Source organism: Musca vetustissima, unplaced genomic scaffold (genome assembly GCF_032173495.1).
Source record: "Musca vetustissima isolate MV318-11 ecotype Yass unplaced genomic scaffold, APGP_CSIRO_Mvet_v1 utg49227, whole genome shotgun sequence".
Classification (NCBI taxonomy): domain Eukaryota; kingdom Metazoa; phylum Arthropoda; class Insecta; order Diptera; family Muscidae; genus Musca; species Musca vetustissima.
In genome coordinates this window covers 1,987-16,268 of record NW_026878644.1, presented here as the reverse complement: position 1 = coordinate 16,268, position 14,282 = coordinate 1,987, and the positions used below count along the sequence as shown (strand labels likewise).

At 32.1% G+C, this 14,282-nt stretch overlaps 1 protein-coding gene across 1 annotated transcript in view; it reads left to right on the top strand.

The window, feature by feature from the left end:
- LOC133323426 (uncharacterized) overlaps window positions 1-13,765 on the top strand; it is a gene marked incomplete at its 3' end in the record, with an annotated part of 101,630 nt that extends 87,865 nt beyond the window's left edge. The window contains exons 5-8 of the mRNA XM_061532352.1: window positions 12,574-12,684; window positions 13,133-13,272; window positions 13,453-13,552; window positions 13,652-13,765. Of these exons, the coding sequence (XP_061388336.1) occupies window positions 12,574-12,684; window positions 13,133-13,272; window positions 13,453-13,552; window positions 13,652-13,765 (465 nt within the window). The remainder of the gene's footprint in view (window positions 1-12,573; window positions 12,685-13,132; window positions 13,273-13,452; window positions 13,553-13,651) is intronic.
- Between the last annotated feature and the right edge of the window lie 517 nt (window positions 13,766-14,282).

The following is a 14,282-nucleotide window of genomic DNA, read 5'->3' as shown; positions in this document are numbered from 1 at the left end:
ATCATGTTTTGTTTTGTTATGGCAAAGAGCCATCCATCCATTCAACATTAATGATTATGTTTATGGCATACTTTAAGGGGAGAAGAGAAGACAGTGGGAGAGGGGAGGGTAGAGGGGGTATGGCTGGTATCAAAATCGGTATTGGCAAATAAAATAAAATCCTTGTCTAAGGATATGTGTAAACAATGTGTTAACATGTTGATTCAAAAAACAAAATTGTTTTGAGGATTTGTTATTTTTGTTAGTCGAAAAGGAATATGGGACTGAGGGAATGTATCAATAAAGGATAATCTGGGATTTTCCTTTCAATTTTTTTTTCATAGGGAAGGAATTTTACGAAAAAACAACAACAATATTGATATTAAGATTATGGAAAATACATATCTATTGAATATAATCAGGATTTAATATTTGTATTGCATACTTTTAGGGTTCTGTGCGGGGCAGGGGTTGGTAACTAAAACAACCCTTGGTTTTTGCTATGATAATTCAATATTTGGCCAATATTGCTTCATTAAGACGATTAAGAATCCTGTTGATTTAAATATTTAAAAATAACGAAAAAAAATGTTGCCTACATTTAGGCGAATGTTTTCATAAAATAATTATTAAAAAAATTAGAGTATCTTTAGATCTTTTTAGAACCAACTAAATTTTTTTTGTTCTAATGTTTATAAAAATAATTTCTGAAGCCTCCCAGGAGGCCAAATTTTCTATAGAAAAATTTCTGTGGGAGGCCCCACAGACCACATTTTATATAGACAAGTTTCTGAGGCCTCGATAGAAGCAATATTTTCTCATAAAAAAAATCGGAGGTCTCCCAAGATGTCAACATTTTTTTACAGAAAATTTTTGGAGGCCTCCACATTTTCTAAAGAAAGTTTTCTTGGGCCTCTATAAAGACCAACATTTTCTGAGGCTTCTGTCGATTTTGAATTTTCTATAGAAAATTTTCTATAAATTGGCCCCTTGGGAGGCCAACCTTTTTTTGCAGGAAAGGAATATTTTCTGAGGCCTCTTATGAGACCAACATTTTCTATAGAAAATTTTCTGAGGCCTCCTAAGAGGCCTTTTTTTTTTTTTGAAAGGAAATATTTCTGAGGCCTCCCAAGAGGCCCATGAGGCCCAAATTTCCTGTAGAAAATTTTCGGTGAGGCCTCTTAAGAAGTGAGATTTGTTCTCGAAAATTTTCTGAGGTCCTGACAGAACCTAAATTTCCTTTAAAAAATTCTGAAATCTTTGTGGAGGCTCACAAGGACAAATTTTCTATAGAAATTTTTCTGAGGCCTCCCAAGAGACCAACATTTTCTATACAAAATTTCCTGAGGTCAACCCAGAGGCCAAATTTTCTCATTAAAAAAATTCGGAGCTCTCCCAAGAGGCCAACTTGTCTATAGAAATTTTTTGAGGCCTCCCTAAGAGGCTAAAATTTTCTATAGAAAATATTCTGATTCCTCCCTAAGAGGCTAAAATTTTCTATGGAAAAATTTCTATAGAAAATTTTCGCTGATGCCTCACAGACGGCAAACATTTTCTCAGGCCTCTTAGGAGGTGAAATTTGTTGTCGAAAATTTTCTGAAGCCTCGACAGAGCCTAAATTTTCTAATGAAAAAAGTATGAGGCGTCTGTGGAGACCCAAATTTTCTATAGAAAATCATCGCTGAGGCCTACCAAGAGGCCTAAATTTTCTATAGAAAATTGTCACTGATGCCTCCCAAGAGGCCTAAATTTTCTATAGAAAATTGTCGCTGATGCTTCCCAAGAGGCCAAAAAATTCTATAGAATATTTTCACTGGGGCCTGTCAAGGTGCTAAAAATATTTCTGGGGCCTATTTTTTAAAGAAAATTTTTGGTGAGGCCAAGAGGCCAAAATTTTCTAAAGAAAAATTTCGATGAGATCTCCTAAGAGGCCAATTTTTGTACAAAAATTGTTCTGAGGCCTCCTTAGAGGCCAAGTTTTCTATAGAAAATATTCGTTGAGGCCAACATTTTCTATTGACATTTTTCGGATGCCTACTAGGAGACTAAATATTATTTCAAAAATTGTTGCATACTTTTAGGCACCTAATATGTTGCAGCATATTTAAAATGTATTACGGCATAAAAAGCGCATGTCATATCCATATGACAGCCGCACACTTATACACCTCTATATTCCGCACTTGTTGTATGTTGCAGCAATGCTGATGTTTGTTGTAAAATATTCTGACAAATTTAATTTATTACTAACATTCATTTCCGTTTATTTTCCCCTGCCACCAAATAGGGGTGGGAAAAATTATGAGTAGATTTGTATGTGCGTGTTTGTGTGTGCACACCACTAAAAGTCTACACACCCTTAGAAACACACACAGGATACCCTCACTATGTGAAGTACAAGTGGAGCTGTAGATTTTATTGTTTGTGTGTGAGTGGTGCCTTTGGCCTTCAAACCTGACCTTTGAGATTATGGGCTCCTGTTCAAAAGTCCTTCAAGAGAGATGACACTTCCGGTTTGGTGTTTTTAGCTTCGAGGAAAATAAATGAGAAAATTTTATGGCAAACTAAGTGTCACTGAGTAATGGAGTAGTATTCTGACACAATTTCCAAGAAGACATATTAAAAAAGGCATTGAGGAGAACTTCTTCGCGGTGCTATGCTTTTTGTTATTTTAAGAAGAGAAAATCCCTAGAAGATGATGAGAGAAATATTTGGCATACTTGAAAGTGGAACTTCGATTGGGAGAACAGCATGTTTAGGTGGTAACATTTTTTTTCTCCACCAATTGATGGTTTGGAATTTGAAAATTTACCAACTGATGTTGGTAGAGGTGGGGGTGTAGGAGGGTAGCTGCCCATCATTATGTGTTAATTGTTTATAAATTTTTAAAATGAAAATCATGTTCTGTTTGGCTGCCCGATGTTTATAATTAGTCGTCCGTTTGTGGGGGAAAATATTGCATGCTCGGCTGCAACTACATTGTTCAAATTAAAAGAAGAGCCCGACTAGTCACGTAACCGTTGTTTAAGGATATTTAACGGTGACAAAAGTTCAGTGGGGAAATCAGGAGACATGGGAGAATTTTTAGCATGCAAAAATGATACAACAATGTATAGGAGGAGTCATAATAAAAATTGAAAGGATTTCCAAGAATATTCATAGACCTTGGAGACGACAACGAAAATTTTCTGTAGAAAAGAATTTTGTATAAAATGTTGGCCTCTATAGAAAATTTGGCCTCTTGAGAAGTCTCAGAATTTTTCAATAGAAAATTTGGTCTCTTGGATGGCCTAAGAAATTTTATCCTCGACAGAAACCTCAGAAATTGTTCTACATAAAATTTAGCCTCGAAAGAGGCCTCAGAAAATTAGCTATATAAGCCTCAAAATTTTTCAATAGAAAATTTGGTCTCTTGGTTGGTCAAGAAAATTTAGCCTCGACAGAAACTTCAGAAATTGTTCTATATAAAATTTAGCTTCGAAAGAGGCCAATTTTCTAAAGAAAATGTTGGTCTCTTGAGAGCCCTTACTGAAAATTTTCTATAAAAAAAATTGGCATCTTGCGAGGCCTCAGAAACTTTTATATAGAAATTGGTGGTCTCTTGGAGAATTTTCTATAGAAAATGTTGGCCTCTTGGGAGGACTCAAGAAAATTTTTAAAGAAAATGTTGACCTCCTGGGAGGATTCAGAAAATTTCTAAAGAAAATGTTGACCTCCTGGGAGGCCTCAGAAAATTTTCTATAGAAAATGTTGGCCTTACGGGAGGCCTTAGGAAATTTTCTATGGAAAATATTGGCCACTTGGGAGGCCTCAGAAAATTTTCTATAGAAAATTTGGCCTCTTGGGAGGCCTCAGAAAATTTTCTATAGAAAATTTGGCCTCTTGGGAGGCGTCACAAAATTTTCTATAGAAAATTTGGCCTCTTGGGAGGCGTCACAAAATTTTCTATAGAAAATTTGGCCTCTTGGGAGGCGTCACAAAATTTTCTATAGAAAATTTGGCCTCTTGGGAGGCGTCACAAAATTTTCTATAGAAAATTTGGCCTCTTGGGAGGCGTCACAAAATTTTCTATAGAAAATTTGGTCTCTTGGGAGGCCTCAGAAAATTTTCTATAGAAAATTTGGCCTCTAGGGAGGCCTCACAGAATTTTTTTTTTTATAGAAAATTTTGGCCTCTTGGGAGGCCTCACAGAAAATGTTCTAATAAAAATGTTGACCTCCTGCGATTCCTCAGTAAATTTTTTTATAGAAAATGTTGACCTCCTGGGAGGCCTCAGAAAATTTTCTAAAGAAAATGTTGACCTCCTGGGAGGCCTCAGAAATTTTGTTATAAAAAATTTGATCCCTTGGAAGGCTTCAGGAGAGATTTTTCAAAATGTGTCCAATTTGAAGCATACTTTTTGGCGTTAATGAAAAAAATATAAAATTTTGTAGCATAATTTTAGGGAAAGTATTTTATTTAATTTTTTGAAGTTTTAAAGCATATTTTTAGGATTAAAAAAATATAATTTTTTCATTGCATACTTTTAGGCTTAGTTTTGAATTTTCAGATTTCCCCCTTTAATTCCAAAAAAATTCTTTGCAATTTAACTTCTGAATAAGAAATACTTTATTCATTGTCATTACAATGACAATAACAACAACAACAAAAAATCATTAATATGACATTGTCAAATAACAACACAAAAATATGCCAATTTACGCTTTGTATAAACAATTTAACATGCAAAAGAGACATTTGTGGGCCTTACACAGGCTCATCAAAAAATGAGTGTGTAACCAAAAAATATATATGAATAGCGGTAAATTATGCGTGTGAAAAACTTTTCCAATGAATTTCAATGTTTTTTTTTTATTTGTCAAACAAATAAAAAAATGCGCAAAATTTATTTAACCTAATGTCATTATTAAAGAGTTTCTTTGAGGGCCCACAACAAACTCATTAATATGTCTAGAAGGCAGGGGGAAGTTAGAAGGGGGGAAGTTAAGTTTTTTCCAATGGGGAACATTTTGCCTGCACTTTCCCTAATCACCACACATACTTCAAAGTCCTGGCTGCAATGTCTTGATGTCTGCGAACTGCATTTGCGCTGGCTCATCGCCATCAACCATTTGTCGCCCCCTTATTTTATTTTTTTTTGTGTCCTTTGGTTTGTTTACCTTTTCATAAACTATGCATGCATATTCATGACATTCGTGTTATGTTATCATTTTTATGATTTGTTCACTTTACCAAGTCTGAATGACAAACGTTATGGTCGTATAAGTGATTGTATCTGTGTGTGTGTGTGAGTGCGCGCACCAATTTCTGATACAGTGAGAGTAACTGACAGATGAAGTGGCTTTCCGAAATGAGGCATTTGTTGTCAAATCACTTGACATATTTCCACTAAATGTCTTTCCCTACCGAAGAAAATATAGATTTTACTACTGAATAGGTAAATATCTATATCGGGGTGATGCCGTAAAGTAGGCTATATTCAAAAGAATTTTCAATGTAATAGGTTAAGAGAGAAAATAACAATTTTTTGCTGCTGCATACTTTTGGGGGTTGGGGTGGGGGCGTTAGAGGATGCTTTTATTGTTCACATGTGTTGCCTAAGTGAAAATCAATTACCACCTCTATTAGATGATGAAGACATTGGAAATTGCCGCAAGGAAATTAGTTAGACATATGGGGGAAATTAAATTGTAAACTATTGCCTACTATTAGGCTGAGAGTAATTTAATCCAAGGTGGTGGATTATTTCAACAAGTAGGACAATTTTTTGAGCTCAGAAATGTTTCTATATAAAATTTGGCCTCTTAGGAGGCCTCAAAAAATTCTCTATAGAAAAGTTGGGCTCCTGGGAGGCCTCAGAAATTTTTTTATAAAAAAATTGGACTCTTAGGGAGCTCTCATAGAATTTCCTATAGAAAAACTTGTCCTCAGATAATTTTTTATAGAAAATGTGGCCTCTTGGGAGGCCTTAGATAGTTTTCTATAGGAAATTTGGCCATTGGGAGGTCTTAGAAATTTTTCTATAAAAAAATTGAAAATTTCCTATAGAAAATTTGGGATCTTGGGTGGCCTCAGAAAGTTTTCTGTTAAAATTTTGGCCTCTTAGGGAGCCCGCAGACAATTTTCTATAGAAAAACTTGGTTTCAGATAATTTTTATAGAAAATTTGGCCTCTTGGGAGGCCTCAGAAAATGTTCTATAGGGAGGCTGAAAATTTTCTGCAGGCAATTTGACCTCCTAGGCAGCCTCTCAAAATTTTCTGCAGAAAATTTGGCCTCATCTGGAAGCCTTAGAAAATTTTTTTTATAGAAAATTTGGCCTCTTAGGGAGACCTCAGAAAATTTTCTATAGAAAACTTGGCCTCTGGGAGGTCTTAGAAATTTTTCTATAAAAAATTGAAAATTCCCTATAGAAAATTCGGGATCTCAGAAAATTTACTGTTACAAATGTGGCCTCTTAGGGAGGCCTCAGAAAAATTTGTATACAAAATTTGGCCTCTTGGGAGGCCTAAGAAAATGTTCTTTAGAAAATTTAGTCTCTTGGAAGTCCTCAGAAAATTTTCTATAGGAAATTTTGGCTATTGGAAGGTTTTTGAAAATTTTCTATAGAAAACGTGGCCTTTTGGGAGGTCTCAGAAAATTTTCTATTCGGTCTCAAATTTTTTGTAAAGAAAAAAATGACTCCACAAAGGCCTCAGAATTTTTTCTTTAAAAAAATGTTCCGCCATAGAGGCCTTAGAAATTATTCTACAAAAATTTTCCACAAAGGGCTCAGAAAAATTTCTATAGAAAATGTGGCCTCTTAGGGAGGCCTCAGAAAAATTCCTATAGAAAATTTGGACTCTTGAGAGGTCTCAGAATTTTTTCTGTAGAAAAATTGGCCTCTTGGTAGGCTTCAGACATTTTTCTATAGAAAAGGCGGTCTGTTTGGAGGTTTCGGATAAGATTTTGTCTAAAGAAAAAATGTCTCCATAGAGGCCTTTCCTCCTTAAATTTCCGCCTTAGAAGGTCTTAGAAAATTGATATAGAAATATTAGCCTCCATTAAGGCTTGAGAATTTTTTCAAGTATATTGAGCCTCCTCAGAGGCCTCAGATTTTTTTTTAAGAAATCAGCCTCCGTGGAGTCTTCTAAAGGCCTTAGAAAAAATTCAATAAAATATTTAACCTACGTAGAGGTCTCTGAAAAATTTCTCCATAACATTTTGCTACCACAGAGGCTCCAGAAAATTGTGTTTTGAAGTTTTAGCCTCCATGGAGGTCTCAGAAAAATGTCTATAGAAAATTGATGATGTCACCATTAGAGCTATATTAAAAAAAATGCAAATTGTTATTTCAATGTTTTTCCTTTTCCTTTTTTATCTTCCTCCCAACCTTCATTGTTCGTTCGTGTTGAGATTTCACGTTTCACACACAAGCTAAACACTTTCGTGATGAGCACAATGCCATTAAGTACTTATCGATAATCAGTTTTTGTAGAACAAATCTGATTAGGGAAGGATAAGAACATTACAGGTGATGGTAAGAGGAAAATATTTAAAATTCTGAAACTTAAATTATGGGAATTTTTTTCCTTAACATTTCAGTTTAAAAAAATATTTGCTATTTAAAAGCAGGGTCCTGATAAAAAAAATGTTGGCCAAATGGGCGTATAATCGATATAAATTTGTATTACGCAGCATATTCACATGCATACTTTGTTTATGGACCGTATGAGTGTTGTCAGTACTAATACGTCCCCTAAGTTCATTGAAAAAATGGCAACCTGGGTTGTATGAGTATTGCCAACACTAATACGCTCCAATAGACCAATTAAAATAATTTAAAATGGTGGGTAAAAAACTTGATTTTTCCTTATTTTTAAAAATTGCATTGCATTTTTTTCTATGCCCAGATCCAGTGTCGTCCCACTGAAAAAAAAAATTGTTTTTTGATTTGTTTTTCTTTTTCGCCTTGCCGTTAAGTGTTTTGTTTTACATCAATTAATATTTTTCTATTTTTTTCAACCCACCAAATAATAAATCGTGATTCTCTCGTTAAGCGACAATTGAAGGCGAGACATATGGATGCCAAGGTTACAATGTTACTATTTGTAATCATATGTAAAAAATATTTATAAAAAATATAGCTAACAATTGAAAAGAGTACCACGAGGAAAATAAAAAAAACGGAAAGCTATCATTTTATCAATTTATAGAGACAATTGAATGTTGACACCAATAAATATTGATGGCAACTAAATGAAATCAAATCGTTTAGGAAAATACGGGGACATTTTATTTTAGAAAAAAATAAGTGAAATAAAAAATATTTTTTTTAAAAATCTAGAGAAAAAAATAACTCAAATAAAGGTAAAGAACTCTGCATATCGTGGAAGACTTCTGAACATTTTTCAATAGCAGATTTTCCTTCCTGGAATATTTTCTATAGCCAATTTTAATTTATATTATTATGCTAAATAAAAGCTCTAAATATATTCTAACCATATACAAAAATTCAGAATTCTAGCATTTACTATGAAGAAATGAGAGCATTTTTAAATGTTGGCCTTTGGTGCGTATAACTAGTATTAATTATGGCATTATTTGGGAAAATGCTCATAACTTTTTCAATTGTGGAGATATTTTCGTGCAACAAAATCCTACAAATACCTAAGACTATAAGCTAAAAATATAAGGAAAAATATTTAGAAAAAAAAAAATTAAAAATAATTGAAAATTTTTTATATATTTTTAAGGAAAAAATTTTCTAAAAAAATCGATTATCTATCAAAAATTTCTATACAGTTTTATACAACATAATCGTATTAAATACCTTTAAACGATGTGCAAAGAAACCTGCATCCCAGCATTTTTTTAATAAGGGAAATATCGAATTTTTAAATCTTGGCCTTTGGTGCGTATAACTAATATTAATTATGGGAATATTTGGGAAAATGCTTATAACTTCTACAATTTTAGAGATATTTTCTTGAAACAAAAACCTAAAAATAGCTAAGACTATAGGCCAGTTAGATATGAAGAAAAAATAGTACATAAATAGATTATTTGATTTCAGGAAAGACTTCAAAAAAGCTTCTAGAGAAAATTTGACCTCGTCGAAGGTTTTAGAGTTTTTTTTCTGCAGAAAATTTACCTTCAAAGAATGCTTCAAAAATTCCTCTAGAGAAAATTTACGTTCAAAGACAGCTTAAAAATTCTTCTAGAGAAAATTTACGTTCAGACATGACTTCAAAAATTTATGTATAGAAAATTTACCTTCCGAGAAGAGTTAAGAAATTTTCTATCGACATTTCACCGACAGACTACAGAAAATTTTGAATTTTCTTCTATAGCAGTATTGACGTCAATAGAGGCTTCAAGAAATGTTCCTACAGAAAATTTGCCTTCAGAGATGAGTTTAGAAATTTTCAGAGAATTTTCAAATGAAAGACTAGAGAAAATTGCAATTTTATTCTGTAGTAAATTAGGCATGAAGGAAGGTTCCAAGAAATTTCTATGAAAAGATTGTATTCAAATAACTTTTCAATGTATTTTTTGAGGGTCTTTTATTTTATACAAGTCTCTTTCAGGGTCTTAGATTCTACAGATGTTCCTAGAGAACCCAGAAGACTTGAAAAAGTCTTCTGTTCAATTTAATAAAAATCCGGAGGTCCTATATATTCTGTAGGAGCATTTTTCGAAGGTATTTTAAAAAAGTCTTATGTAGAGGAATTTTGCCTTCAGGGAAGGTTTCAGAATTTTTTATAGGGAATTTGACTTCAGAGAAGAATTTAGAAAAAAAAATTCTATAGACATTTAAACTACTGGAAAGTCTACAGAAAAATTTTAATAGCAAGTTTACCTACTCAAAAGGCTTTAGATATTTTCTTTTGAAGAAAATTAGACTTCAGAAAAGGGTTTTGGAAATTTATATAAAAAAATTGTCCTTAATGAACCATTCCGAATTTGTCTCAATAAATTTACCTTCAAGGAAAGCTTCAGAAAATTATCTGCAACTATAATTTATGATAATTTCCTGTTAAATCCCTTCCAAGTCACATGGAGCGTATGAGTGGTGACAACACTCATACGACCCATAGTCTAATAATATAATTATTGATTTTAATGAGTAAATCCATGTAAATTTAACCGAAATTACACCCTACCGAACTAATAGACTGAAGCTTGTGAGGATTATGAGAATTTTGTCTCCATTTGCGACGCGTGTGTGTGTATGACTATTGCACAGGAAACGGAATTGCTTAGAATGTTGGCGAAACTATTTCCACAGGTTTTTTTTTTCATGTTGACATTCCGCCAGCCAGGTTTATGGTTGTGTTAATATCTTGTAACTCCACATAGACAGAGACAACTTCGTGGTACACTGTTATGCGTTACAAATATTTGCAGACAAGCAAACAATCATTTCGAAGTTGTGTGTTCTGCTTACAAATAAATAGATAGTTGGCTGGTGATAATGTTCAAAAGTTGTCGTTGTCATTGTTGTTGTTGTCCCATGTAAATGTCGTCGTTGGTTCCTTGCATGGATTGCATGATATTCGGTATTTATAGTCATGGTTACACAAACAAAACTTATTACAAAAATAACAACCACAACCACGTAAAAAATATTTAGCGTGTTCTGGAGTTTCGATTTTTTTCGGTTGACATGAGCATATAGCCGCCATCCGCCATGGCTTGGTAATGATGAATTAAATAAATTTATTTATATGCCTATAAATGCTAACGGTTTAATTTGAATTATTGGAAGCGTTTGTTTTAATGTCAATGGTGGAGCAACAAAAAAAATCAACGACAACAACGAAGCCACGAAGTAAGCCATTGAACCAAAGGCAGCAACATTAGACAAATGTCTTGTTGATATTAGCCGAAGTAGCTACTTGATAATTGGCAGGAAGGCACACAAGGGTTTTGGCATAAGGGTTCAAGACATTTGTGGTTCTTTTATATTTTTTGGAGGTTTTCGTTTTTTTATGATAATTTTTATGGCATGTCCTTGTCAGTATGAATTTCATACATACATATGTTAGAAAGGTTATTTGTTATTTGGCATATAAGCAAAAAAAATATTTCAGGGTAAGAATATAAATTTATTTCTTTGAAAATCAATGCCATTGTTATTATTGTTGACATGTTATCGTATTAAAGAGAATTATAATAAAACGCAACAAACTGTTGATTTTTTTATTTGATATGTACACATGTAAAACATTCAATACCTATAAACCAATTGCAAAAAAAATCAAAATCCTAGCATTTGTATTTTAGAAATTATCGCATTTTTAAATTTGGGACTTGGGTGCGTATGACTAATATTAATTATGGCATAATTTGGAAAAATGCTCATAACTTTTTTATTAATGGAGATATTTCCGTAAAACAAAAACTGAAAAATTCTTAAGACTTTAGGCTATAAATATACCTAAAAATACTTGAAGGAATAATTACAAAAGAATTAAAACATTTTAAGTTATTCTTAAGTATTTTTATATATTGATTTCAGGACTTCAACAAAATCGAAACATATATTTTCTATGCATAATAATCGTACGAAATACCTTTAGATCGCTGGCAAAAAAATCAGCATCTTAGCATTTATAGTTTAGAAAATATTGAATTTTTAAATATTGGCCTTTGGTGCGTATAACTAATATTAATTATGGGATAATTTGGGAAAATGCTCATAACTTTTTTATTTATGGAGATATTTTCGTGAAACAAAAATCGAAAAATTCTTAACACTTTAGGCTAGAAATACACCTAAAAATATTTGAAGGAATAACTGCAAAAGAACTAAAAAATGTTAAGTTATTCTCAAGGAGTCTTTTTTTAATATTGATTTTAGGACTTCAACAAAATCAAAATATATATATATATATATATATATATATATTTCTATGCATAATAATCGTAACAAATACCTTTAGATCGCTTGCAAAAAATCAGCATCTTAGCATTTATAGTTTAGAAAATATTGAATTTTAAAATCTTGGCCTTTGGTGCGTATAATTAATATTAATTATGGCATAATTTGGAAAAGGGTTCATAACTTTTTTATTTATAGAGATATTTTCACGAAACAAAAATCGAAACGTTCTTAAGACTTTAGGCTAGAAACACACCTAAAAATATTTGAAGGAATAACTGCAAAAGAACTACAAAAAAAATTATATATGCTTAAGGATTTTTTTAATATTGATTTTAGGACTTCAACAAAATCAAAAAATATGTATTTTTCGATGCATAATAATCGTAATAAATACCTATAAATCGTTTACAAAAAAATCAGCACCCTAACATTTATAATGTAGAAAATACAGAACTTTTAAATGTTGGCCTTTGGAGCGTATGACTAATATTAATTATGGCATAATTTGGGAAAATGCTCATAACTTTTTTATTAATGGAGATAATTTCGTGAAACAAAAACCGAAAAATACTAAAGACTTTAAGCTAGAAATAGGCATAAATCTTTCATAGAACAAATCTGAAAGTTTTAGAAAAATTTCAATTTTATAAGGTCTAGTTTTATTAAAAGAATTTCCAATTTTCCGATTTCAATTTTTAATAATTTTTTTCTTCTTCTATTTTTCTAGAATGCAAATCCAATGAATATAAATGTCGTGCCGGCAACTGTATTGACATTGCCAGACGTTGTGATACCATCAGAGACTGTCCCGATGGTGATGATGAGGATGATAGATGCCGTAAGTAGATTTTCACAAAAAAAAATATTTATTCTAAAACAAACCTAAGCAACACCTCTAGTCACTACTATAAATATCTATATGTATTTTATTATCACAGTATAACACATTTGTTGTCTATATATATATCAAGTATTTAATATATATATATATATTGAAGCTATTTATAGGCTAAGCTAAGACTTATAAAAAAAGCAAAATATCCTCAGCAAAACATATTGTATTAACTAAGTCTTATGAGTGTCCAAAACTAAACAAAAAAATTTAACAACAAACTAAAAATTAATATTATCCTTCTCTAATCTAATTTATTTTTCCCAAAACTAACCCAAAAAATTTTGTAAAAAACCTGAACTGCATGTCTAAAAAAAAAAACTATTAACCCCATCTCAACTGGACTAACCTGCTAACCCCCCTCTCAAAAAATGATCATCTAACTACTCGCCAGCCGTTGTATGCGCCAGTGATCAACATCTCTGTCGAGATGGTATCACCTGCATCAGTGAAGGCAATCTTTGTGATGGCGTCGAAGATTGTGTGGACGGTGATGATGAAGAACACTGTGATAGCAGTAAGTATTATTGTCTTGTGTGTAAAAAAAATAACAAACTTCAGTGTAAAATATTTCATCTACATTAAACGATTGTAAAAATTCTCTCTTCTTTCTCTATTTTCCCCTTTGCTGCTCTCTTTTGGAAATACCTTTTGTTCTTAAAAATAAAAAAAAATGGAATAGTTGTTCCCAAATTAAAATATTTTTGCCCCAAGGGCAAATTTACCTGCCGCGACTTCAGTTGCATTTCCATTGTCCATCGCTGTGATGGTCAGGTTGATTGCCCTCAGGATCGTTCGGATGAGGAAGGATGTCGTATGTTTGTTGACTTTTTGTTTATTTTTTGTTGGCATTTTTCAAAAACTCTAGGAAATTTTTTATTGAAATTCTCTTCTCTACTTTAAATTTGTTTAGCCTGCTTACATGATAAATGGCAGTGTGATGATGGTACATGTATTAGTAAGGAATTAAGGTGTAATGGCAATATTGATTGCCCCGAGGATATATCGGATGAGAGACGTTGTCATGGTGAGCTAAATGGCTTAGTAAAATAATATATTTAGCAACGTAAATTAGAAAAATTTAAGGCTTACCTTAGTTCATAGAAAATTTAATCAGGAATTTTATAATTATGAAAATAAAGTATTTGTTAAATATTTTTATCAGCTATTTTTATATCTAATAATAGTATATAAACCCCTTAGTATGTCTACAAAAAATCAGCACTCTAGCATTTATACTTTAGGAATTACGGAATTTTTAAAAGTTGGCCTTTGGTGCGTATGACTATTATTAATTATGGGTTACTTTGGAAAAATGCTCATAACTTTTGTATTTGTGGAGATATTTTCGTGAAACAAAAAGCTATAAATACCTAAGACTATAGGCTGGAAATATACAGAGGGAAAAACTACAGGTCTCATATGATTTCATGTGGAAAAACAATAGAAATTATTACTTATTATATTATTAATATACAATAAATATTTTTCTGTTATTATTTTAATATATAAATAAAGTATTTCAACCCCTTAGTACGCCTACA